The sequence below is a fragment of the Delphinapterus leucas genome, chromosome 7 (genome assembly GCF_059928025.1).
Source record: "Delphinapterus leucas isolate spDelLeu-1000000601 "Yukka" chromosome 7, BTC_Dleu_Yukka2, whole genome shotgun sequence".
Taxonomy (NCBI): Eukaryota; Metazoa; Chordata; class Mammalia; order Artiodactyla; family Monodontidae; genus Delphinapterus; species Delphinapterus leucas.
The window spans coordinates 22,281,494-22,307,152 of NC_143135.1; the positions used below are offsets into that span (position 1 = coordinate 22,281,494).

The window sequence follows — 25,659 nt, forward strand, 5'->3', positions numbered from 1 at the left end:
TCTACCAGCTAAATCAAAGTATAATTGTTAAGATGGTAAAATCATGGCTCTCATTCAAATATAGAATATGTCAAAGGTTTTGTTCAGCTCATTAATTTATGACGGAACCATTAGATGGTAAAGCTGATTCCAAGAGCATCTGGGTAAAAAGAGTTTATATAATCTATCAGGAAAAGCATTTTCAAAACAACAAAAAAAGAATGTTAGAATAAATGGCTAGGTTACAGAAGAAACTGGTTAATGTCTTACAAGCTAATAAAGCCATAACCTTTGGGGTTATCTTTCCTACGAAATAGAAAAATACAAATTAACATGTAACTTTGCAGTATCTGGGCTATGATCAAATAATAAATAGCAAAGTCAAACAGAGAAATATTCTCCCAGAAAATTAAATAATCCTCGGGCAACTTGTTAAATAATTCCCCAGTGTGACTCTAAAAGGACATACAGCCCAACTTTTTGCCTTATTTTCAAGTTTCGGTTAATTCTTTTTTGCAGTGAATAAAGACAGCAGAACATAGAACGTGTGGACTCCACACCTCTGGGTGAAAAAATTCAGGCTGGGGCAGATATATTCAAAAACAAGAACCAGTTAATTCAAGGGAGGAGAAAACTGACAGATAATCAGAATTCATGTGTAACCTCCTTGGATTTATTTTAGACGCTAGCTACAATCACTTCCTCCTGCTTTGAAAGTGATTTGTCATTTTTGTAGTTACTTGGCTTACAAACTGGTCATTCCCTAATAATTTCTCTTAGAAGTTTATCTTATAAGTTGGCTGAGGTTTTTTGTTTTTCGTTTTTTTTAATTTATTTATTTATTTATTTATGGCTGTGTTGGGTCTTCGTTTCTGTGCGAGGGCTTTCTCCACTTGGGGCAAGCGGGGGCCATTCTTCATCGCGGTGCACGGGCCTCTCGCTATCGCGGCCTCTGTTGCGGAGCACAGGCTCCAGACGCGCAGGCTCAGTAGTTGTGGCTCACGGGACCAGTTGCTCCGCGGCGTGTGGGATCCTCCCAGACCAGGGCTCGAACCCGTGTCCCCTGCATCGGCAGGCAGACTCTCAACCACTGCGCCACCAGGGAAGCCCCTGGCTGAGGTTTTCAACGTTCTTTTGTTTTTCATCTAAAAATTCAGGTACTTAATTTTTTTAAACATCAGAAATATCCTCTATTTTTATGAAACAGTTGTCCATCTGGGAGATTAAACTTTGACCATTAAGAAACATGAACTGAAATAGAAAAACCATGGGTCCCAACCCAACCTCAATATTTTCTCATAACTTTTTTTTTTGCCTTTAGAGAGAGAGTTTAGGAATGAATCTCTGTGTTCTAGATAAACATCTGAAGTTCAGCAACTTCATTTCAGTTCAGTTCCTTCTACTAATTTCAAGTAAAATTAAAATTTGGTAGTTCTTGTAGTCTTTCAACGGTTTATCTCCAAGTGAGATTACAGATTTTTTTTCTTTTTCGTACTTTTCTGTATTTTTCCTTTTTCTAAACCATGTCTTTTTTTGCGGTCCGCGGGCCTCTCACTGCTGCGGCCTCTCCCGTTGCGGAGCACAGGCTTACGGGCCCAGCCGCTCCGCGGCATGTGGGATCTTCCCGGACCGGGGCACGAACTCGCGTCCCCTGCATCAGCAGGCGGACTCTCAACCACTACGCCACCAGGGAAGGCCTAAACCATGTCTTTTTTTTTTTTATTAAATTAATTTTATTTTTAAAAACTCACTTCATTGATCAAATTTGCCACTCTAAGTTATTGATATAACAGCATCTACCATTTATTGGCTCTTTAAATTTTGGAAAAAAAAAAGTTTTATTTTAAAATAACTTTATTGAAAAAAAAAATAACTTTATTGAGATATGTTTTACTTATCACAGACCCTACCAGTTTCGAGATATTTACACAGCAATATTCATAGCAGTATTATTCACAATAATCAAAAGATGGAAATAACACAAATGTCCATTAAGGGATTAATGAATAAACAAAATGTGGTACATACATACACGGGAATATTTCTCAGCCTTAAAAAGGAAGGACAGGGCTTCCCTGGTGGTGCAGTGGTTGAGAGTCCGCCTGCCAATGCAGGGGACACGGGTTCGTGCCCCGGTCCGGGAGGATCCCACATGCCGCGGAGCGCCATGGCCGCTGAGCCTGCGCATCTGGAGCCTGTGCTCCGCAATGGGAGAGGCCACAACGGTGAGAGGCCCGCGTACCGCCAAAAAAAAAAAAAAAAAAAGGAAGGACATTTTGACACATGCTACAACATAGATGAACTTTGAAAACATTATCCTGAGCAAAATAAGCCAGTCACAGAAGGACAGAGATTGTATGATTCCTCTTACATCAGGAGCCTAGAACAAATTCATAGAGATAGAAAGTAGAGTGGTGGCTGCCAGGGGCTGGGGCAGGGAAATAGGGAATAATTGTTTAATGGGGACAGAGTTTCAGCTGGGGAAGATGAAAATGGTCCGGAGATGGATGCTGGTGATGGTTGTACAACAGTGTGAAGGTACTTAATGCCACTGATCTATACACCTAAAAAAGATTAAAATAGCAAATTTTATGTATACTTTACCACAATTAAAAAAAAAAAAGAAAAATGCGATTTCAGGTGTGCAGTTCAAATGACTTTTAGTAACTTAACCAAGTGGTGCAGCCATCATCATAGCTCAGTTTTAGGACATTTCCCTCCCTGCAGTAAGACCCCTGATGCCCGTGTATCGTTAATCCCCACTCCCGTTCCCCACCCCAGGCAACCATTAATCTGCCTTCTGTCTCTATAAATGTGCCTTTTCTGGACATTTCATATAAATGGAATCATACAATGTATGGTCTCCTATGTCTGTCTCTTTCACTTAGCATGACATTTTTGAAGTCTGTCCATGATGTAGCATGTGTCAGTAGTTTATTCCTTTTTTGTTGCCAAGTAGAACTTCACTGTGTGGATGTATCTCGTTTTGTCTCACCATTCATCAATCGACAGATGTTGTGGTTTCCAGTTTTTGGCCATTACACAGAAGGCTGCTATGAACACTAATGATTTTACCTAACCCGGAGACAGCCTGGACCTTTTCTATGCCATCTGTATGCATGCATGTGTGTGTATGTGTATATGTGTGTATATGTGTGTGCATGCACATATATATTTTTTTTTCCTCTAATCTTGCAAGGTAGGCATAATTAGTTGCGTTTTGTGGAAGAAAAGAGAGGTTAAGTAACTTGTCAAAGGTCACCAGCTAGTTTTGCTGGGCATAGAAAAAGGTCTGTCTGCAGTGGAGCAGGACAGAGGAGAAAGAGATTGAAACTACAGACAGTGACCCTGGTTCCCCTGTGGAGTTAATTCTCTTCCTGTGCTCACCGCCTCTCCGGGGGCAATTTGGGGGGCCGAGCCTCAGGGCAGCTCTCACACACTGGTGAGGAGCCTCAAGAGGGAATTTCCCTCCAGTGGAACAACTTCTCTATGGAAAATCAGGGGCTTTGAGGGGCCACCCAGCAAGCTCTCACTTTCAGTGATTTTGGGTAAAACCCTTTGGAAAAACCAGGATGAATGTGAAGTTTTGCCTCATTTGTTTCCCTTCTCTTAGGGATCATAGCAGTTCAGATCCTGCCTGCACTGGGTGCTCTCCAATTCCTTTGAACATTTGCTTTATATATTTTATCCAGGTTTTATAATTATTTTGGCAAAAAGATTCATCTGATACAAGCCATTCCCCTATGGCCAGAACCAGAAGCCGTATGTTATTTCCACCTATTGAGCCCTTCTTCTCAAAACTGCCTTGGAGTGGGCAGCAAACGTTTCTGTTGGCAGGCAATTGACTTGATCCTAGTTCAGTTTACAGAGGATGGAATGACCTCATAACTTGGACCCCAGACAAAGCTATCTGAGATATATAACTGATATCAGACTGAAGTTAGGTATTTGTTAAAAGTTATGTGTTCCTGAGAGTATGAAAGAATTCAGGCGACTGTTAGGTTCAAGATATTTACATTGCTTAGTATTCTTCTCAAAGGTGATTAGACTTAGGCCAGAAAAACCAAGGAAATTAAGAACCAATTTAATGAGTGACTTGGTGAGGAGGGCATACTTCTGAAGGTAGACTGAAGAAGTAGGCAATTGTCTTATGCTTCTTTTAGGTTTTGAAGTCATTGACTAAATCATAAATAGCACCCAGTGTCTCTTGGGGATGCTGACAAGAATCAAGTACAATTTGCTCATAATTTCAAGAATGCTGAGGAACAATCACCAAAATTACTTGAAATACTACGGTTTCCTTAGGTGGAGGTGAGAAGAATCGCTCTGAATGTCTGCAGGTCTGAGTCTCACGTCCAAAGGAAATTTCTGGTAATGCATAACCTTGGTTAACTGGGATGGTTACTGTCTTCTTTAGCAGGCATGTAGTTTTCAACCCTGGTTCATCAGTCTGGGTCTAGTCAGGCACAAAAGCCATATCCATCATTTTAACAGAGAGCATTTAATAGGAAGAATTATTAATCAGGTATTGAACAAGTAAAACGGCAAAGAGTGGACACCGAGGAATCACAGAAGTAACTACAGGAGGCAACGACCACCCTTAGAAGGAAGAGCTGGGGATGACTGAGATGTAAAGGGTTGGAGGATGGCCGCAGAGAGCTGGGCTGCAGACGTCTGAGGGGGGCCCAGGCCAGCGGTGCTGCTGTCTCTGAGCAGGAATGTTGAGGCGGGTTCTGGGGGGGAGGAAAACCTGCAAACTGGAGGTAGCTACTGCCACTGGACCCAACTGTCAGTGCAATGCTGACAGGACAGGAAGCAGAGACTCCACCAGCTTCCCAGGCTCCCTCTAGCGGCCCCCACTGGCAGAGCTAACAGGGACCCCTCTAACAATCAGATGTGTTATGTGCAGGATCCCAGCCCCAGAATCCCCAAATATAGAAAAGTCTCGAAGCTGAGACAGTAGCTTAACAACCACCACACCAGGAAGACTGAGGCTTAAGTGGAGAAAGATTTAAAAGAAACAAAACTATAGCTCTAATATCTTTTATGTTAGAAAGCAAACGGCCTATTTGGTATTTTAGACACGTGATATTTAAGAGAATAAGGTCCGTTAGAATGACAGTTTTATAATTCCACTTTAAAATGTATAATTGAGTAATTAATTTAGACTTGCGATTTTTTTATGGTGACATCTAAGTTTAAGTAGAGTATGAAAACATTTAAAGTTTCCCTTATTTATAAGTTTAATTTATTTCTATAAGAACTTAGGATTGGGGAACATTTTGCATGCTGTCATAAAAACTGAAGTACTTTGAAAAGAAATTAATATATTAAATTTATAAATGCATTTAAAAGCGTTTCAAGTGCTGAGCTAAGCTTGTAAATAGAACCAAGCATTATGCAGAAGGCTCTTCCCAAAGTTATTGCTACAATCTGCTAGACTTATAAATAGAATAATAAGATTCGTAGGATAATAAAATTAAAAGCCTGAAAAAGTTTAACTTGTATCTTGAATATTGATTCTAATGACAAAATTAATTGTATTACTTATTAAATGATTACTAATTATTAAACTTATTAAAATAGTATTTTAAAGCCAAAATTAAACTCATTAATAAAAATATCCATTGAAATCTTTCCTACATAAGAAATCCACTTTCCTGGGTCCTCCTCCCCACTCTCTACTCTCAGGTTTTCTAGAAATAGCTAGAGAAGAGCAAGAGAGGCAGCTTTGTTTCTTTGCTTTTCTGGAAACCCTGAAACTGCCTCACCTTGCAGCAGGCAAAGGAGATTATGCCCCTGGCTTATCTGTTTTGCTTTCTCACTTTCTAAAGCTGGGATACCCCATGGAATAGATAGGGATGACCACTGGATTTGAGGTGAAAGAACCTGGGGTTGAGTCCCAGCTCCATTGCTTAAAGAACCGAAGCCTCAGTTTCCCCATCTGCAAAATGAGGGGACACCTGCCTTGCAAGGTTGCCACGAGGATCAGCACAGTGCGGGGCACACCAGGGTGGCAGCATTGGAACCTCCCCTGTGCTGGATCCTGAGGGCAGGGGGCTTAGGACAAGGAGGTTCTTGCCTGAGCACAGGGGCCTAGGCCGCTCCCTCTTACTTTGTGGCAGGAGGGTTTCTTCAAGGAGATGGCCCTGCGACAAACAAGGGCTTTCTCTCTCCCTCAGGCACAAGGTCCAGGCTCCGAAGGAATTTCTCACCACAGACAGAAAGGGGAAAGGCCAAGAAAGAGGTGGCTGGCTCAGGAGCAAGGTAGCAGCCCTGTGGACAGGGGTAGCTGTCCACAGGGCCACGGCAGCCACTGGCTGCAGCAGGAGGGGGCAGGGATTCAGGGACGGACTCAGACCTGCCTCCAACCCCTGCCTTGCTCACAGGGTCACCTGGCCACGCAGCCTCAGTTGGAACATCCCTAGAGAGCATCATGGGGAAGGTCCCCACGGAGGAAGAAAGGAAGGGGGATGAAGGTGCTTTCCATAAATACCTGGGAGGGAGGGGGTCAGATCAGAATTATCACCACCTCATTAATTCATTCAATGCACAAGACTTGGATCCCTCTCTGGATTGCTAGGCTCCAGGCATGCAAACAGAAATCCTACACATCCTCACCTTCCTAGGACAGTACCTGAGAGTGTGTAGAGGCTTCTACCTGGATGAGGGAGAAGGACCAGCAGGGGCAAGGCGGAGGGTGTGGAGGTGGAAGGCAGCTTCCTGGGATAACGGACAGTCAGGGAGCAATGAAGGAGGCGGGAAAGGCAGGTGGGGATCAGCTTGGAAAGGCAATTTCAGGTGTGTGGATTTTATTGGAAGCCAGGGAGAAGTTTTAAGCAGGGATTGCATTTTAGAAAGATCAGTTGGGGCGTGTCCATAGGGTGAAATGGAACCTGGAAACCAATACAGGGAGTACCAAGTCATACAAGTGCATTCAAGGGATGATGTGGGCCTGACAGGCATATGAGATGGGAAATAAGATTTGAGTGAAGAACTCCAGCATCATGGTCACCATGGGAGTCTGGGCCAGTGGGTAGAAATCAGGCTTAAAGGCCCCTGGGCTAGGTGGGCCAGTCTCCCTGGAGACCAGCACCCACGCGCTCGACACCGCCTCATCTTCTCGGGGTCCCCAGCATACCAGGTGGCTGGCCTTTCTCCCACTGAGACATCAGCAGAGGGGGCAGGAGAGGCCTTGCCCATAGAAATCTTGAGATAAAGATTATCCAGGTGGGCCCAATGGAATCACAAGTGTCTTTAATAAAAGTGGAAGAAGGAGGCAGAGCGGAGGCTGGCATGAGGGCACCATGGGTGGCCTCTAGAAGCAGGCAAAGGTGAGGAAATGGATTCTCCCTCAGAGCCTCCAGAAAGGAATGCAGCCCTGCCAACACCTTGACTTCTAGCCCAGTAAGACCCAGGTCAGACTTCCAGCCTACAGAACTGTGAGAGTAGAAGTGTTCGCTGTTTTAAGCCACTTATTCGTGGTAATTTATTATGGCAGCGAGCGGAAACAAAAGCAGGTTGTAAAGGCGGCTGCAACTTTAGAGAGACCTTCTCTAGCCACCTGACCTAGGGTCACCTTCGCATCACCCTCTACTCACTGCATTTTGCCATTTTATGTCCTCCAGTGTTGTTCATTTTTTGAAATGCCTGTGTTGACCCGATTGCCAGCCTTCCCGCATTCAATGGTAAGCTCCAAGAGAGCAGGCACACAGGTTATCCATCCATCACTGCATCCCCAGCACACACAAGTGCCTGCAAAGCAGTGGCAGTTCCACAAATCCTTGGCCGGAAGATGAGTGGCTGGCTGAGTGAATACAGGTGGTGCCCCAATGGCATGAAATCTACCAAGGCAGAACGCTCAGGGTTCATAGTTCACACTTCCAGCCTCTGAAGGCACAATAAAAAGTGTGAACGCTCTCCTTGACCTCCTCCAGGAACTTCAGTCAGTTCAGGTCACACCTCTCTGAAGCCTCTTACAAAGCCTTCAGGGGTCTCAAGCCAACACTGATGCAGCCCTCCCAGGAAAATACTGGGTTGGCCAAAAAGTTCGATCGGGTTTTCCATCGGCTCGTATGGAAAAACCTGAATGAACTTTTTGGCCAGCCCAATATATGTGGAGAGCAAAATATTATAAATTGCCTCTGCGGGATATATGTATATGTATAACTGATTCACTTTGCTGTACACCTGAAACTAACACAATATTGTAAATCAACTATACTCCAATAAAAATTAAAAAAATAAATAGCCTCTGCCCAACAGAACCGAAGGGGCATATATGAGGAGATGGTTTACAAGTAAATACGGTAAGTGCCCCCTCCAGGTCAAACACTCAGGAAAGAGACCAAGCTGGCTTCAGAAGAGGCCTTGCCTTCTCCGACTTTGTTCGGTGTTTTCCAAGCTCCTTTGCAGACAGGCTGTTCCTCCAGGAAATGACTTGCCAGTCCAGACAAGGATGGCAAGCCAAGCCCAGGGGAGACTGGCTGAGGTCAGGCTGCTGCCTAACCCTGGGGTGGGGGCAACAGGAAACGGAACATGGCGCCAGGGAAGGCAGGCTCCTCACACAGGGAGTGTGAGGACAGGAGGCAGAAAAGATCTAACGGACGCTCTGCGCTTGCAAATTCAATCAAGACACGCAGCCTGGGAACAGGGCAGCATGTACAAAATGACGTTTATTGAATCCATTTTGGAAACGGACAGCATGAAAGGTTTTTGGTTTCGAGCCCACTCGGAGTTTAAGAGTCATGATCATTTCCTGTCATTAAACCTCAGCCACCGGAAGATCCTAGCTTAAATAACAAAAACGAATCCTCATCTTGTGAAGGGGAGAAAAAGTGGTTAAAAACACTACGGTTGGACTTCCCTGGTGGAGAAAAAGTGGTTAAAAACACTACGGTTGGACTTCCCTGGTGGCGCAGTGGTTAAGAATCCGCCTGCCGATGCAGGGGACACGGGTTCAAGCCCTGGTCCGGGAAGATCCCACATGCCGCACAGCAACTAAGCCCGTGCGCCACAGCTACTGAGCCCGCGTGCCACAACTATTGAAACCGGCGCACCTAGAGCCCATGCTCCACAACAAGAGAAGCCACCGCAATGAGAAGCCCGCACACCACAATGAAGAGTAGCCCCGGCTCGCCGAAACTAGAGAAAGCCTGCACGCAGCAACAAAGGCCCAACGCAGCCAAAAATCATAATAAAATTAAAACAAAAAAACAAAAAACAACACTACGGTTGTCGCTCTTGCAATAGCTCTGATGGCTAGAATGCTCATAGACATCAGCACAATTTTATATGTACAGTGTGAAATACTGTACAAATATCAGGTGTGTACATCAAAGGTAAAGTTGTAAACTGGCTAACAATTCATTGGCAATTAAGTACACTGGGTCTGTACTGACACTCCCATTCTCAGCCTAAGAGCTTACATATTTAACTGATGACTGATGTCCCCATCAGGGGCATTTAGTGTGTGGAAAAAGCATTTAAAGACATATATATCATTCAGGTTGTAAACTAAAAAAGCAAACCCAAGCATGATTAATTACTTTGCCTGGATCAATAAATACTAGTCCCAAGTGCTAAGTGTACCAATAAGGACAGAAGCCATCAGTTAAATAAATCATCATGTTGTTACCTACTGATACCTGTTAGTGAATTTGTGGACTTTATCCAATGCATACACAGATTATTTTTTGTTTGAAATTCTCAGAAGATCTCCTTTGGACATTTCTCTTCCATCAATCTCTTAAAAGGATGAAAACGAAACAACTTTTTAAACAAACTTTCCAAATCAAAAGCCATCAAAAGCATGACTCTAGTCATATTTCAAATCTTCACCCAGAAGGGAAATGCTGTCAAGGCTTAGATGAGCTTAGAAGGTTTCCTCCTCTGTTGGCAGCTTAAACTGTCCTCATTCTCTCCCGGCCACCTCCTGCCACACTGGAAGCCAAACTGGCTCATGTCTCTGACATTTCATAAACAAGTTTCCAAAGATTAACAGGATACCTAGAAGGTGCCAGAAGGGCCCAGGGGCCTTCTCTTTTTTCTGGAGCTGTTATCAGCGGGGCCAACAGGCAAATACAAAAAGAACAGGGAGGTCAACGGAGATAAAAAGCCCAGACCTGGATGGAGGGAGGAATGCTGAGGATATATATAGCACAGTACCAAAGCCCGCTGCCCCAAAAACATTTCAAGGCCCCACAGGTTATACATTCCAGGCACTTCTTTAATCACAGGGAATGGACATCTCTCCAAAAGGTCCTGCCCACATCTTTCCCAGCTCCCTGCACTGTAGAGCGCTGAGACACCCCATTTGCTAGAACTCTCAGCTCATGAGACAAGCTGAGTCTCTCCATCTCAATGCAACTTTTCCTATAAACCACAACACTCACAAACACAGGCCACACTGGATTCAAGTCCAGCTGCTTCCAGAGCTCTGCGGCCTCTAAGCCCTGCCCATCACGGATCACTTTCACCCTGGACCACTTCCAGTCTCCTTTCTTAGGGGGTTTGCTATTTTTCAGTTTGAAGACACACCCCATTGGAAATGAGCGGTGCAAGATCCTACGTGCAAATACTCGCAAGCAATTTATTTTTGAAACGATGCACATTTAAAAAATTCAAGTCAAATCCAGGAACAGACTGGTTGGTTGGTATCAGCTGGCCCCATCCCCACAATAGGAAAAGGGTCGGTTTCTGAAATGATAAAGGGAGGGAGGCACCAGCTACTCCACCGGGAAGGTCAGTTCCTTGAGTCGGGGAGGAAGCCTGAGAGGGGAATGCTGAGGCTTAATCAAAGACGGGGTTCCTCCAGCACTGTGGCCCTCCCAGGCCAAAAGCCAAGGGCAGCACATAGGGTCTGGATATAGGTGAGGACAGACCCTCACCCACTGGAAAGAGTGGGGCCACTCTTTCCCAGTAATTCTGAAACTGAAATGAAAGCTGCATTCCCAGAGTCAGGCTTGGGAGGGGCTGCAGTCTACTTTTACTCCACACAAGACGGAGAGAAGAGGTACCTCTCTATTGCCTCTTTTCACCCATCGGCCTCTGTATCACAAGGGCCCTCAAGGGGAACGCCACACGCCAACACATCCTTGCTGGCTGTGTGTGTGGGTCGGACGACTTCCTGCTATAGGAACGCCAGGGGCACTGCGATATAGGGCTGGGGGGATCAGATAGTCCAGTATCTGAGGGGAAAGCCCAGAGAGGAGGATTTGAGTTGAGTCAGGCAGGCAAGGCTGAAAGTCAGAAGGTGAACATTAGGCAGTTGGATCTGTGTGGCCGCCAAGAGGTAGGTGGTCACAGTCACGAAAATGGAGAGGCTCACGACGGGGATTTTCCCAAGGGCGCTCACACTAGCCTGTACCTGGAAAGGCATAAGGCGGCATTGCCCAAAGGAAGAGCTCCCCTTGGCGGTCCTCGCGGATGAAGCCACCCTCATCCTGGTGGCCAGGCAGGAGCTGGGAGGTCCCAGAGGCGGGCATTCAGCTGAGGGATGCACAGTTCAGCTCTGAGTCCTCCTGGCTGCCCGCTGCCACCTGCTCCGGCTCATCGGGGCCATCAGTGATGTTGGGCTCACTGGAGCACTGCCGGTGGGGCGGCGGGAAGCTGGGTGGCAGAAGCAGGCACTTGTCCTCGCCGCCAGGCTCCTCCCCTAAGCCTGAGTGCATCCTGGTGGCCATGGCCAGCAGCTGGATGTCCGAGTGGGCATTGGCCACCGTGTGTCGCCGGACACTGCCACACTTCTCTAGGTAGGCCTCACCCTCTTGCTCCGTCAGAGGGGTCAGGGCCATCTCGTTCAGGGGCCGGCTGACGGCGGTCATCGGGGAGGCGTAGTTCAAGAGCGTGACCTTGGGCCGGGCCCTGGAGTGGCGCCTGGCTGCAAGAGAAAGACCAGCGAAGGTTGTGATTGCAGAGGGGATAGTGGGAGTCAAAAACTCCTAATGAATTTGGGGGACGAGGGAGGTGGTGGCCCCACCTTCAGAGAGAGCTTTAGATGAAGCCCTAAAACGTGAGGGAAGAACTTGGCTATGTCTAAAGGCTTCTGTTGTAACTTTACTTGTTTATGCCTGATACTGCCCCCCACAGTAGGGGTCACCAAAGGACTTTCCATGATTGATTAGGTCCAAGGGAGTCTCCCCCCGCTTTCCCTGCTGCTGCCTGAGCTTCGTTGGATTTGCCCTCAATTCCCTTTCAACCAGTCTCCTCTGAAGACCCGGGCACTGGCTGGACCAGCTGCCAAAAGAAGCCCTCGGCTCTGTTCAGCATGATGTGCTCTCTGCAGTGTCAACAGAGGAAGTGGAAAAGGCCTCATAAGCTTAAGTCTGGAGGAACAGGTTACTGGGGGGAGCTCGGCTATCAAAGCGAGGGCAGTGGGACGTCCTCCAGATCGTCCTGAAGCAGGACTATCAACGCTCCCAGCAGGTCAGTGGTCTGAGACCCGTGTTCTGTTCGAGTCAATACTCTGGATTCAACCAGCCTTTCACAGCATCAAAGAATGGATGACGCTCCATGGCAGGCCCCACTGAGGAAGGCAGAGAGAGGGCTGGACAGGAATTATTATAAAACTGCTGCTTCTTGAATTCTCACCACACTCTAGAAAATATGCTCAACCTCCACATGCTTTTGTCTTTTGAATCCTCCTTAAACTGAACCTAAGTTATGATCGTTTTCTCATCTGTAAAGTGGGAGACAATATGATTATCAGAGAGGTAGTAACTAGCCTACGCTCACACGGAGAGAACGTAGTAAAGCTGGGATGCAAACAAGGTCTGTCTCACTCCAGACCTCACTCTTGCAAGCTGCCCACACAAAGTACACATAGTGAGACTGAGCATCTCGTGGGAAGGACAAGCCAAGTTCATGGGGTTCAAATCCAGGGAGAAGAATCCAAAGGAGGAAGCACGTGTACCAGCAACACCCAGTTCTGAGGGCCTCTCATCTCCCGCCTTCACAAGGACCAGGCCAGTCCAGAGACCTACAGTGTGGCCGGAGTAGGGACCAGGGTAAGCCTGCATCCCCAAGGTCCCAGGGAAGCCTCCTCTGCAGGCACTGTCCTCTTCTCCTGCTCAGGCACTGCGTCTGCATCACGAACTGGATGAAAGACCCCAGCGAGGCAGAGGAGGTGAGGATGGAGGGCTGAGGAACGGTGGGTTCTGTTCAAAGCCTTTTCTCCTTTTCTTTGGCCCTCTTCCTGCCAGTGCACACGTCTCCCAGCCTTCCAACTGCCCATCTCGTTGCGTGTGTCACTGCTTTCCCCAGCTCCCTCATCCCTGAGACCCCAAAGACCCCTAACACATCCCTCTCTCAGCAGGGGATGCCGTGGGGAGAAATGAAGAAGGGTTGACTGCGCTGGTACTCCCAGCACCCCTGACAGGATCACAGAGGGGGAGGGGGGAAACTAGTCTCTAAAGGGAGAGCAGACAGTGCTCACTGGTCACACACTGGCCTTGGGGACACTCGGCCCATGCTGCTCTAGTTTGGTGTCAGCTCTTCCCATGGATCTGGAGGCCCTGATACATGCTCTCAGCCTGTGCTCCTAGATGGGCATTGTAGTGAGGCTGCCATGTCCAGCTGCAAAGCTCTCAGCAGTTCCCAGCACTGGACGATTTTCCATGTCCATATATGCACATATGTATTTACGTATATGTGCATATGTATATACATACGTGTGTCTATATGTATACATATACATACATACATATATATATACACACACATATACACACACACATAGGTATAAACAATGACAAGAGAATGAAATGCTAACCCTTAGAACTAAGTTCACCAAGACTACTGGCTCAGAGCCCCAGGGGAGCTGTTCGGTGCTAATAGCAATAGCTGATATTTCTCAAAACCAAACAATAATACATAGAATTTAGAGCTTACTGAGAGTGTTCCCATCTGCCTTCTCACTATTGAATCCCAATCTCCCTCTGAAACACTAGGACGGCTCTCATCATCCCCGTTGCTCGGATGAGGAAGACTGAGACTTGGCCCAGCCCTCTGAGGCTCTAAATGGCAGTGCCCAGACGCTCCCCACTACACACTACTGCCTCTCAGGGCTCCGCCGCTGCGCTTGAGCCGGCCCACTCTCTGAATTCAGGTAACAGCAAACACGGCCTCCAGTAGTGCCAGACAGAGGCGTCATCAGCCCCTTCTCTGGGGAAGAATGAATAGGAGACAGAATGCCAAGGAGCCACCAGGACAGAAGAATCGATGCCAGATGTCGGCAGAGGTCCTCTCAAGCATGGGTGCTTGTACGTGCCAAGCCGCACATTTCTATGATGTTCCCACATTTTTACAATAACCATGTATTACTTTTATGATCACAGAAATCGGTAACTATAAAGCAGAAGCACCAGAAGAGTTCAAAGAAGCAGGGACCTCATTAAAGAACCATCCATTAAAAAATGCCCTTGAAAACAATTCATTTCTCTCCTGCTGCTGTTAAAAGCAAGCACACTCTAGGTTGGCAGTGGCAAGACCCAGGTTGTGGCCCTACAACCAGCCTGGCAGGAGACTGGGCTGGACTGTTCGGTGAGCATTTACTACATGCAGATCCAGGAAGAGGAAAGAGGTAGGACAAAGCCCAGGCCCAGGACATGGGATGAGGTGAGGGCCTGGGGGACAAATGTGCATGGTGAACATACACAGAAGCTCTGGGGGAAAGAATTCGTTTGATGATTTCCATAGTAGAATGAGCTAGCAAGGTGTCTCAGATGGGGGCTTGGGCATTGTCCATCTCTCACACCGTTAGTTCAGCACCCCAAAGGCCCTGGAGGGAGCAAACTGACAAGACAGGCCACTTGGGCTGCTTCGGAGAGATGGAGCCAGAGGGAGGGCGGCCAGCCTGGAGGAGGGGGTCCCCATGACATCTTCCCCCTCTTTCAGCAAACACATCTTGAACTTTGTGCAAGATGCTGTGCGCACTGCTGAGAGCAAGAGAAATGTAAATCTGATATGGGGCCTGCACAGGGCCTGGAGCGCAGGGGATACGTGCGTTGGAGAGGGGTAGAGTCTCAGGCGCAATCATTAACTGAGCCTCTACTCTGCACTGTATCAAAAAAGGAGAAGCTTTACTGACATGATCTCCTGCTAACTATTTTGCAGAAAAGGAACCTGAGGTTGAGATGCTATATCATTTTACAGTCACAATTAGTGATGAAACCGGGATTCAAACCCAAGGCTGACAGCACAGCCCTTGCTCCTGACCTCTGGGAGGCCCACACACAAATCAGTGTCCAATGGCAGGGCAGGGCTACAGACAGAGCGCTCTGGGGATTCAGGGGAGGAGTCGTGAAGAGGGGTCGTCCTAGATGGGCCTGCTCCTTTGAGAGGGATGGACAGCCTGCACCCCAGCTGGTGGTTCATTTATCCCCTCCCTCGGAGGAGAGGTCTGTGCCAGGCCTGGGATACAGGTGAGCCACATGCAACGAGCTCCTGGTCTAAGGGGGAGACCAACAAATAATCAGGTCATGACTACACACCATGGCAAGGGCCAGAATGTGGTTTGGGGTCCAGAGAAGGGAAGGGGAGGCACACACAACTCCTCACCTGGGGTGATTCCACAGGCCCCAGGCCATTCTAGCTGGGGTCCATAATACAGCAGGTGGCAGCTCTGCCTGGGCCCTGCCCTGAGACAGGGCGTCTTCTTCCTCCTCTGTGCTCGGCCCTCTGCAGCTCAGAGACGTTAAGTAACTTACTCCAGGGCACACAGCTGAAGCCCAGCCCTTGTGGTTTTCAGGGCCCCGCTCCTTCTGCGGCTGGCCTCACCTCTCTCCTTAGGGCTGTTGCCTGACGCTGACTGAGAGGCCTCCAGCTCTTCCTCCTGCATTCTGGGTGGAATGTGTTGGCTCCCAAGACTGGGTGTGGGCACAGCCGAGACCACAGGGGCCGCTGGGCTGTGTGAGTCCCCTGGGCAGACAGTGTGTCCTTACGAAGCTCCCACCGGATTCCAGAGCCAACCCCAGGACAAGTATACGCCAAGCTGTGTCCCCAGCGAGGTCAGACCCCGCTAGGGCCCCTTGGGAGGTCTTAAAACTGAAGAGTAGGCCTGGAGCTGACAGTGGCCTCCCCACACTGTAGCTGCTTGCTCTCTTTTCCCTCTTTTTCTTATTTGTATCAGGGAAAGCTGGGCCCTGCCACTCAGAGAAGGAAATTTCCACTAAGGGACTGACTAAGCTGTGGACCTCCCCTGGGGCCTAAAAACTGGTCCCTCCCCTGCAAGGGGGCCCTTGGAGCAGGGAGAGGGGCTGGGCCCTGCCACCTCCTGTACCCACTTCCAGGCCTCCTCCCGCCTGTCACATGGGGTATGGCGAGGGGAGCCTTTGTTCCCCCCTCACTCCCCAGGCGCCCCGCTGAGCCCTGGCATTCATCCCTCTGCTCCGGAGCCAGACATGGCAGCTCCTTTCAACTCCCCAGAGAGAAGCAAAGCCTGGAGGAGGCGGTCCTTTCTTGGGGACTCTGTTCCCAGGCCTTTGATCTCCCAGGCTCACCGGCCGGGCCTCACCAGAGTGGCCCCCATAAGGCAGGCATTGTGATCCCTGCCCACCACGTCCACGGTGGGTGTCCCTCTTCAGGCCCCAGCACCTGAAAGCCCATGAATGCCTACTGGGCACAGGGACGAGTTACAGTATGTTGAGGAAAAGGGCCCTCCCCCTGAGGGAGGACACAATGGGGACACATGTGGGAGGCCAGGCTTCCATGTGGGAGACACCGCGCACTACACAGGCCAGGGCAGCAGCCTGCAAACTTGGGAAACCAGAAAGGTAGAAACACGGGCCTGGCCTCTGACAAAGCAGCCTGGATTTTTTTGTTTTCTTGTTTTTTTTTTAAGATTTCATTATCTTCCTCCTCTCCCCACACTCCGTCTGCCCAAGAAAAGTGACAGCTTTGGCAGGGAGGACACACACACACACACACACACACTCACTCCATCACGGCCTTGGACTCATCTTTTCTCTCTGAAGCGAGCCTTGCACAGCTGCAGGGTGAGGCTTAACTCTCAGACCCATCGGCCTGGCCAGTAGGAAGAGGGCCTGCCCTTGAGTCCCCAGATCAACCCGTGTGGGCACGTGGGTGCAGTGGGGAGCCCCCTGGAAAACCACTTCTCTGGCTCTGGTCACCTACCCCATGTGACCCGGGGGACGTTTCTTACCAACGCTGAGTCTGAGGTCACAACAGCAGGCACCCTCGCAGCGGTCCGTGAGGGTGATTACATGCCAAGCCCTTGCTCAGGGCCTGGAAGGTGACGAGCATTTGATAAGGGGTGGCTTTGGAGATGACGGTCCCAGCTGCCCTTGACCCCTCCCACCGAGTCAGGCCCAGAGCGGCCGTGGCAAAGCCCTCCCGAGGGTCCAGGGATCTCTCACGTCCACTCCATCTCCTCAGTCTTTACGTCGGCCGGCCGTCATAACGGGCAGCTGCCTTTTCCACAGGCAGGAGAAATGTCATTGCCTCCAACTGACTGAGGGGAAGACTGAGGCCCAGAGACTCCTCTCTTTATCTAGAAAGGGGTGTCCTCGATAAGGAAGGGCACCTTCGTGGCCGTGTTAGCCTTTTGGTATCCAGGGGTTTGGGATGACATGTCGGCCTCGGACACCTCTTGGGCTAAGGAGTGTGTGGACAAAGAATGTCGGCTGCCGTGTCAGTAAACAAAGGGGTTGTGGCCATCAAGCCCTCAGCCACAGAAGCTGTCCCCTGAGGGGATTCAGGATGGAGAAGAGCAGGATACTGGCCCTAGAGAGTTAAGGTGGGTATCAAAGGAATGATTTCAATGAGCCCAGACTCTTGCATCTTCCCATATGCAGAAAAGCGCAAAATTCACTGACTTGAGACGTCTATTTTTCTTTAACAGTATTCTTTCAATGTTCCGACTACCTGGTCTTTGTTGCAAAAACTTCTACATATCCTGGCTCCTCCCTTACCTCATTGGAACAGTCCCTCAGAGCTCTCTGAGAGGCTGTCTTCTGCACTTAAGTCCTCAGTGTGTCCGTCGAATAAAACATAATTCTCAACTTTCAGGTTGTATATTTTTTTCAGTCGACAACTGAGAGGGAAAGACCAGCTCCTCCGCTGTCCCTCAGTGAAATCAGTCACCTCCTAGGAGTTGACAGGGTGGGTGGGGTGCGGGTGGAGTGTGGGGAAAAGCTGGTAAAGGGCAAACAGCTCGGGGCTTTGGAAGCCTGTCTCCAATAGCCAAGCGACCTTGACCTTCATTCGCCTCCCCTGTGCGTGGGAAGGTGGTATCCAGCCCACCCGCACAGTGCCCAGGATGTGGTCTGTGTCCCGGGGCTTTCCCTGCCATCAGCCACGCTAAAACTCTAAGGCCCTCTCAGTTCCTCCAATGCTCCACCCTCCTGCTCCCCGCCCTCCTCCCCCCAACTCCAAAACCCTCCCAAAGATCCTTCCCTTTGCCCAGGACAGTCTTCCTTTCCCGTTTACTCAGCTAACTTATATTCATCCTCCAGGTCCCACTGCGGATACCACTTCCTCCAGGGAGTCCTCCCTGATTTCCCAGTCCCGGTGAAGTCCTCCTGCCGTGGGCCCTGGACTTCCCCACTCAGAGCGCTCGTACACTGATGAGTCATCATCTATTGCTTGTGACTTCTTCACCAGACCCTGCATCCCAGAGGGCAGGGATGGGTCAGTTTTGTCACAGATAAACCTGCAGCACCTCACAAGGTGCCAGGGACAGGGTCTCAGTACACATTTGCTGAAACAATAATATAATAAAAAAATAATCAAAAGAAGGTCATTTCCTTCCCTCTCTGCCCCTACTGTGACAACGCCCCGGAGAAAAGGATTGTCCTTGGTATAAGAATAAAACCTCAGGCCTTTGGTTTATAATTTGATGAAAGTATGTTTTAGTCTTATTATAGCTGAAAAGTTGAAGGTATCCCTTCTTAGAGCAAGTCCTCACTGAACAAACTTCCAAATCTATTCTTGTTCCCGGCTCTAGGCCCAGAGGATGGTGGGGTCCGTGCCATGGCCTGGCTAACCCGCTGGCATCTTGACACCTGCCCCAAAAACTCGGGGGCCAGTTGCTGGGCCAAAGCCGGAAGGTGGCGCCCAGGCCTCCTCACGGGGAGGGCAGGGGACTGTTTTCCTTCAGCCGGGTGGAATGAGGGAGGGAGGCAGAGAAGGAGGGAGTGTGGAAGACCAGGCTCGGGCCAGCACCCTCGGATCTGTGGTGGCTGTGGTTATACTGGTGTCTCCAGAGAAGCATAAATGGGGCCTGAAAACTGTGGCCGGCCCTGCCTTTTTCTGCAGTCCTGAGGCCCAGGAAGGGGCGGGAAGCCTGCTGGAGGCTGCTCCTCCCTCCTTTTCTTTGAAGCTCAGCTAGGTCTCCATGCAAGCAAGAAGAGGGGGCAAAAGGTTCCAAATTTGGGGAATCCCTTTCCGCCTCTGCACCTGTCTGTGGGTGCTGGTCACCCCAGCCCCAGGTACAGACGCCGCCCATCCATCTAACAAATATAGTTTTTTGAGTGCCTACTGTATGTCAGGCACCATCCTGGATGCTGGAGATAGAACCACAAACCCAAAGTTCATGCATTTGAGGGATTTTCATTTCAGAGGGTAACTGAGCCATATCTTTTATAATATTCTGTAGCTATTTTCCCATCTAGGCCATGGTCTCCCTGAGAGAAGGAACAGACCCAATTCATCTCTAGATTCGCCAGGGTGACTAGTACAGAGCCTGAATGCTAGCTTTACAGCCACTGAAAAAGGCCACAACGGGATCTGTCCTCCAGTCTAGGAGCCCCTGTCCTTGGTGTGAAGGCCCTGGTGGTAACTATAGAAATGTAGTGGGCAGCCAGCAGCTGTACCTCCAGCCACACACACAATGAGCTGGCTTCACATTCTGAGCTGCTTTCAAAGGGAAATTCATCACTGGTGGTTTTTCCACTCATGAGGGGATGCGGTGCAGTAAGGCCGTTTCTGGTATGAGATACAGGAAAATTAACATCGCAGACACCGAAAAAGATCAAAGCCACCGATCAAAGATGCGGATCAAACGAGCGCCGCCACGGAGGTACGGTAACGGTGCCTTGGGAGGAATTGCCAAGAGGGGAGGTTACCGAGACACAGGCCAGTGGGAAACATGAGAGATGGACATGCAGAGATTTGCATGACCCACATGGGAAGCAAAGGGCTTGGGATATAATCGGGGCTCGGTAAAACATAGCTGGTATCATTGCCACAGAGGCTCCTGGCAGCTTGAGAGCTGTGCCCCTTACCCAGTGTGTACGTGGGGCCTGAGGCGCTGCGGTCCTCGCTGATGCCGAGGAAAGGAGAAACGACCTGCTTCACCAGCTCCTCCAGCTGCAAATAACCCTCGCTTGGGCCTGTGGGCTCGTGGACACTCTGGAAATAAACACCCAAGAGAGACAAAGGTCAGTCAAAGTCCGACTGCCCTCCTACTATAATCAAGGCAGGCCGCATCCTTGTGGCTGAAAGGAAGGACAGCCAGGACTGAAGCCTCAGGCACTTGTCATGGGTGGCGGTGATCGGCACCGCGCATGGAGAGCACCGTGGCCTCTGCGGTTGGATCCCACCCTGATGCAGGGCCCGTGGGAACTGTCCCCACCCCAGCTCCAGGGCTGAGGTCTGAGTGGTTCCAACCGTAGCACTCTCACCCGCACTGTCACAATGACTGTTTCACACCTGGCACACAGGCGCTTTATATAAGCACTTCACGTGTATCAGAGCACAGAGGCCTCCCAACAACCCTCGTCATCTGCCTTATACACATGAGGAAAGTAAGACCCAGAAAGCTCATGTAACTTGCCCAGGGAGACACAGCTGGAAAGTGGCAAAAACCTGGGACTGGAACACAAGCTGTCTGGCTCCAAGCCCATCTTACTGCCCCTTGTTAATTAGCTAGAAAAGAAAGGGGAACAGAATTTGGAGAAGTCCAGAACAGTTGAAGAAAGGGAGTGTCACTGTGGAACTAGACACACATTTAGCACCAAGATGAAGGATCAGTTCAAAAGCCCAGCGCGACAGGAGTCCTCAGAGCTAAAAGGAGCCAGAAGGTCACCAAGGTTTTCTAGAAAAACAGCAGACTCCAAGGGAATTCAATTTCTCACTGGAAAGCCCTGGAAGCCAGGTGGTCATGTTGAGGGGCTGCAGGGGAGCAGAGACAAGGCTCTGCGGGGGCTTGCTCAGCCCAAAGGGTTGTCCAATCAAATTCTCAACACGGAATAGATTTTATGTCACCCTCACTTGAAAAGTGAAAACTCTCCACTGCACTGGAGTTTTGGAGGCTGGGCCATGAAGGGGGAAGGGCCAGTCCTACAGGCTGGAGATCACTGGGTGAGGTGTAAGAAGCCCCCAAGGAAACTGGCTGACGTGGTCCCTCGTCAGCTCCATCACCGTGCGAAGGAGGTGGCTGGGGGCAGTGGGAGGGAGGGGGAAGCTTAAGGAAACACAGAGGAGGCTGAGGAGGGGCTATGATGCAGAAGACTTGGGAGTTAGGGCTGGGAATGGCCTGGAAAAGAAATGAAGAGAAAATGCAACTGGGGCTGCCTGGCGCTTGAAAGGGGTGATGATGGGGAGACGACTTGGTGGTTTTTCACGCCCCCAGGTTCCAATACTGCTTAGCAGGAGCTGAAGCATTGGGAAAGGCCAGCAGTGGAAATAAGATGCTTCACACACAAATCTGCCCAAATGGAAGGGGATCCTCCAGGCAATAGAAGGGCGCAGGGAGCCTTATTCATGCTCCCAGAGACCCACCCCCGGCCTCAAAAGTGGACCAGTTTCAGCCCCAAAACCACCTTGGTTGGGTTTCAGATCTGAGGAAACTTTTTTTTCTCATTTTTTTAATGCCTTGATATTTCTCATCTAAGCCTCTCCCCCTCTACAATTCCTAAGCATTAAACAGAGAGGGATGACAGAATAAGGAAAAGAGGAAGGAGGTGGGAAGAAAATGCTTAACTAACAAACGCATTGATCCGGAGCTGGATGGTTTTCTCCCTGGGCTGAGAACTTGACTTGCACACAGCCCTCTAGGAGGGAGCTGCCCTCAGCCCTTGGCCTGGCCGCTGGACGGGCTACGTATCTGCAAGGCCCAGTGCAAGAGGAAAACGCGGGGTTCCTGGTTCAAAAATTGTTAAAGAGTTTCCCGATGGCGACAGGAGACAATTAAACCAAGCACGGGGCCCTGCTGAGACTGGGGGCCCTGGGGCCCGGCCCGGCAGGGAGCACATCTGCTTGGCTTGGCAGGTCCCCTAGGAAGGGACCATTCTAGGATGGTCTCAGACCTGTCTGCCACTGCCAGGGGAAACCGGATCTCCACAGTGGTCAAAATCTCTGGCTCAGCCTCTTCCTGGACAGCCTAAGGACAGGAGCTCATGGCCCACAGTAGTTTGAACCCCTTGTATATTTTGGGGAGGGAGGGGTTTGTTCAGGGACATTTTGGAAAAGCACTGGAAAAGGGAGAGATGGCCTGAGAAATGGCTCTTTTCTCCATATGAGTTAGGCAGGGAAAAACCAGCCCCAGATCTCATGGCGCTGTGGGAAGTAGGGGCCCAGGGAGCGAGCAGAGCAATTCTAACTACCGGGGCCTAAATTTCCTGTAGCGGGAATGGTCCCAGGGTAGTACAACCTGCACGTTCCATTCAGATCCAGAAGCTGCCGCCCCTTGCCACCCAAGGAGCTGGACCTGGACTGGGGAAAAATCTGCCTTTGTCACTGTCACACTCCCGCCTCCGGCTTCCTAGCTCCCAGAGTGTAGAAAAACATGGACCAGGGAACCAGTCCCAGGAGGCCCTCGGAGAAATGATGCCAAATGTCCTGTGTCAAAGAGACCATCTCAGAAGCTCATGGGGCATCTCCAAGTACCCTGGGAGGCTGCGGGAGGGGAGGCAGTGGTAGCCGGGAGAGGCTAGGTGGGAAGGTAGAAAGAGCGAGAGCTGAGGAATGGGTGACAAATCCAGCTCTCTTACAAATCAGCACATGACCTTGAGTTAGTTTGCCAACATCTCTGAACCTCCATCTCATCTGTGAAATGGGAAAACAGAGACTGTTTCCTTGCCCGACTTCCAAGAATATAAATGGAAATGGAAGTGTGGAAGGCCAACTTTCCTTTCCTAATCTTCCTCTCCGAATCCCAGAGGCCTCCTTTTCTACACTCCTTCTTCAGGACCCAAGCCCTATTTTATGCTCCACAGACCTCAGCTGCATGCGCATGCTTTTCTATCCCCATTCCTTCTCCTTCCTTTTCATAAAAATACTTAACCTGGTATTCTAGCCAATGACACCCCCTCTTGCTCTGTTAGGTAACCCTTCCTCCTCTCTGACCTCAGGAAAGGGGAGAAGGCCCAGAAGGACGGCCCAGCTAGAGAACCGGAAGAACACAGCAGCTAGCGGGGAGGGAGAGATCAGGGGTTCCACACCTGACGCTCCACCCCTGCCGAGACGGCAGCCAGGGATACTCACCAGCCTGACCAAGAATGAAACTGTCTTCCCTGAGGACGGGCTCAGAGCTGAGGCTGCAGCATCTGAACTTGGTACAGAGGTCAGAGAGGCATAGCAGCCACCTTTTGGGGGATGTCCTTAGGACACAAGCCTTGTTTCTTGGAATTGTGCACCCCTATCCACAGAACTGGGCTCACGGAGGCCACGTTTATTCTATGTGATCCTATTCAAGGTCCTAGCCGATTGCGCAAAGGGGAGTCACGTAGCCCGAGCTGGGCCAATCAGTCTTTCCCCTGAGTGTACATGGTTCTAAACCTTACTACCTCGTGCTGCGGGACCTCAGGCAAACACATAAACTTCCTGGGTTTCAGTCTCCTCATCTGTAAGATGGCACTAACAACAGTGTCCAGCTCATAAGGTTTGGATTATTTGATTCAGAAAGCAACACACTTTAAGTCCTTGGCCCATGCCTGGCAGATAGCCGGGAACCAACCAGGGTTAGCTCATCTTCCTATCGTTGATTTAGAATTGGGATTAAGAGATGCTAGGCAGCCACCTGGGTCATCTCTTGGTGGAAACATGCAAGCCGTGGGATGCCACGTTTGTCGGCGCAAACCGAAGCACTGAATGCAACTCTGCAGAGAGAGAGAGAGAGAGAGAGAGACCAAGTCCAAGAAGGCCAGGAGAGACAGGGTCAGAGAGAAGCCAGGTGGACCAGATACGAGTAGAGACCAGTAAGTGGAGAGAGGCTGGCAGCTTTGTGGCCTGACGTGGTCTCACTTGTGGCTGTAGCCCCTGAGGACCTTTCCTGTGGGTTCCTGGTCTGGCTTGAGCTGGGATGAAGTGGGTTCTGGTCGTAACTTACAACGCGAGGCTCCCTGACATGACAGGATGGGGGAGAAGGGTGTCCACTCCCTGAAGGACGGGGCAGTGTTCCTCTGGCTTCCCCCGGGATCCCAGCACCCAGCACAGCACGAGGGACCTTGACGGTGCACAGTGGACACACAGCAAATGGACAAATGAACTGGAACGTGACCGATGACACTAAAGGACACTAAACTGAGCCAGGGTGCTCTGGCCACAGGGCCCTTTCCCCCTCAACCTGCGGTGATGTCTCCGCCCACCCTCACCTGCAGGATGAGCAACATCTGGACGATGGATGAGGGCAGCTGGGGCTGGGCCAGCAGCAGCAAGTCATCCAGCTTCACCTTCAGCAGGACCAGGTCGCGGAAGCCCAGCAGGGAGATCTGGCGGATAGTCAGCTCCTGGCCCTAGCAGGAGAGAAGAAGAAGCAGCGTCGGGAGGTGAGAGCTGGCGGGATCTGCCACCAACCACATGGGGGCCAGTAAAACAAATGGATGGTCGGGGGGAACGAGGTGTCTGCAAGGCCCAGGGGGGCTGTCAAACAGTCACAGACTTGGCCCCTGTCCTTCAGAACAAAAGCTTCATTTACGATAAGGTGTGACTCGCTGATTTGAAAAGATCCATGCACCCCAATGTTCATAGCAGCATTATTTACAATAGCCAAGATGCGAACACAACCTAAATGTCATAGACAGATCGCTGGATAAAGAAGGTGTGGTGTGTGTATATAAATGAACACACACACACACACACACACACACACACACGCACACACACAAAGGAATACTACTCAGCCATAAAAAGGAATGAAATTTTGCCATTTGTAACAACATGGATGAAACTGGAGGGTATTACGCTTAGTGAAATAAGTCAGACAGAGAAAGACAAATGTTGTACCTTATCACTTATATGTGGAATCTAAAAAATAAAACAAACTAATGAATATAACAAAACAGAAACGGACTCATAGATACAGAGAACAAAGTAGTGGTTACCAGTGGGGAGAGGGAAGAGGGCAGGGGTAACACAGGGGTAGGGGATGAAGAGGTACAAACTACTAGGTATAAAATAAATAAGATACAAGGATATATTGTACAGCACAGGGAATATAGCCAATATTTTATAATAACTTTAAATGGAGTATAATCTATAAAAACATGGAATCACTATGCTGTACAACATTGTAAACTAATATTGTAAATCAATTATACTTCAGATAAGGTGTGACTCAACCTGCCTAGATGACCCAAAGGTGATACAAGACACGTACAGTGGGGGCCATGGTGTGCTAGTGGTCAGAAAGGAGGAAGATGAGGAGAAACGAGACGGAAGGACAACAGCGCCTCCCTACAGGCAAGGCTGCTTCCTCAGCTTCACCCATTCAATACCTGC

At 49.6% G+C, this 25,659-nt stretch overlaps 1 protein-coding gene across 4 annotated transcripts in view; it reads right to left on the minus strand.

Moving 5' to 3' along the window:
• Window positions 1-785: 785 nt before the first annotated feature.
• PRR5L (proline rich 5 like) overlaps window positions 786-25,659 on the minus strand; it is an 82,268-nt gene continuing 57,394 nt past the window's right edge. For all 4 annotated transcript variants that reach the window (XM_022583622.3, XM_089914919.1, XM_089914918.1 and 1 more), the window contains 3 exons: window positions 24,534-24,674; window positions 20,223-20,349; window positions 786-11,860 (listed from right to left, as the gene is read on the minus strand). In XM_022583622.3, coding sequence (XP_022439330.1) covers window positions 11,466-11,860; window positions 20,223-20,349; window positions 24,534-24,674 — 663 coding nt within the window. In that variant the 3' untranslated portion in view covers window positions 786-11,465. The remainder of the gene's footprint in view (window positions 11,861-20,222; window positions 20,350-24,533; window positions 24,675-25,659) is intronic.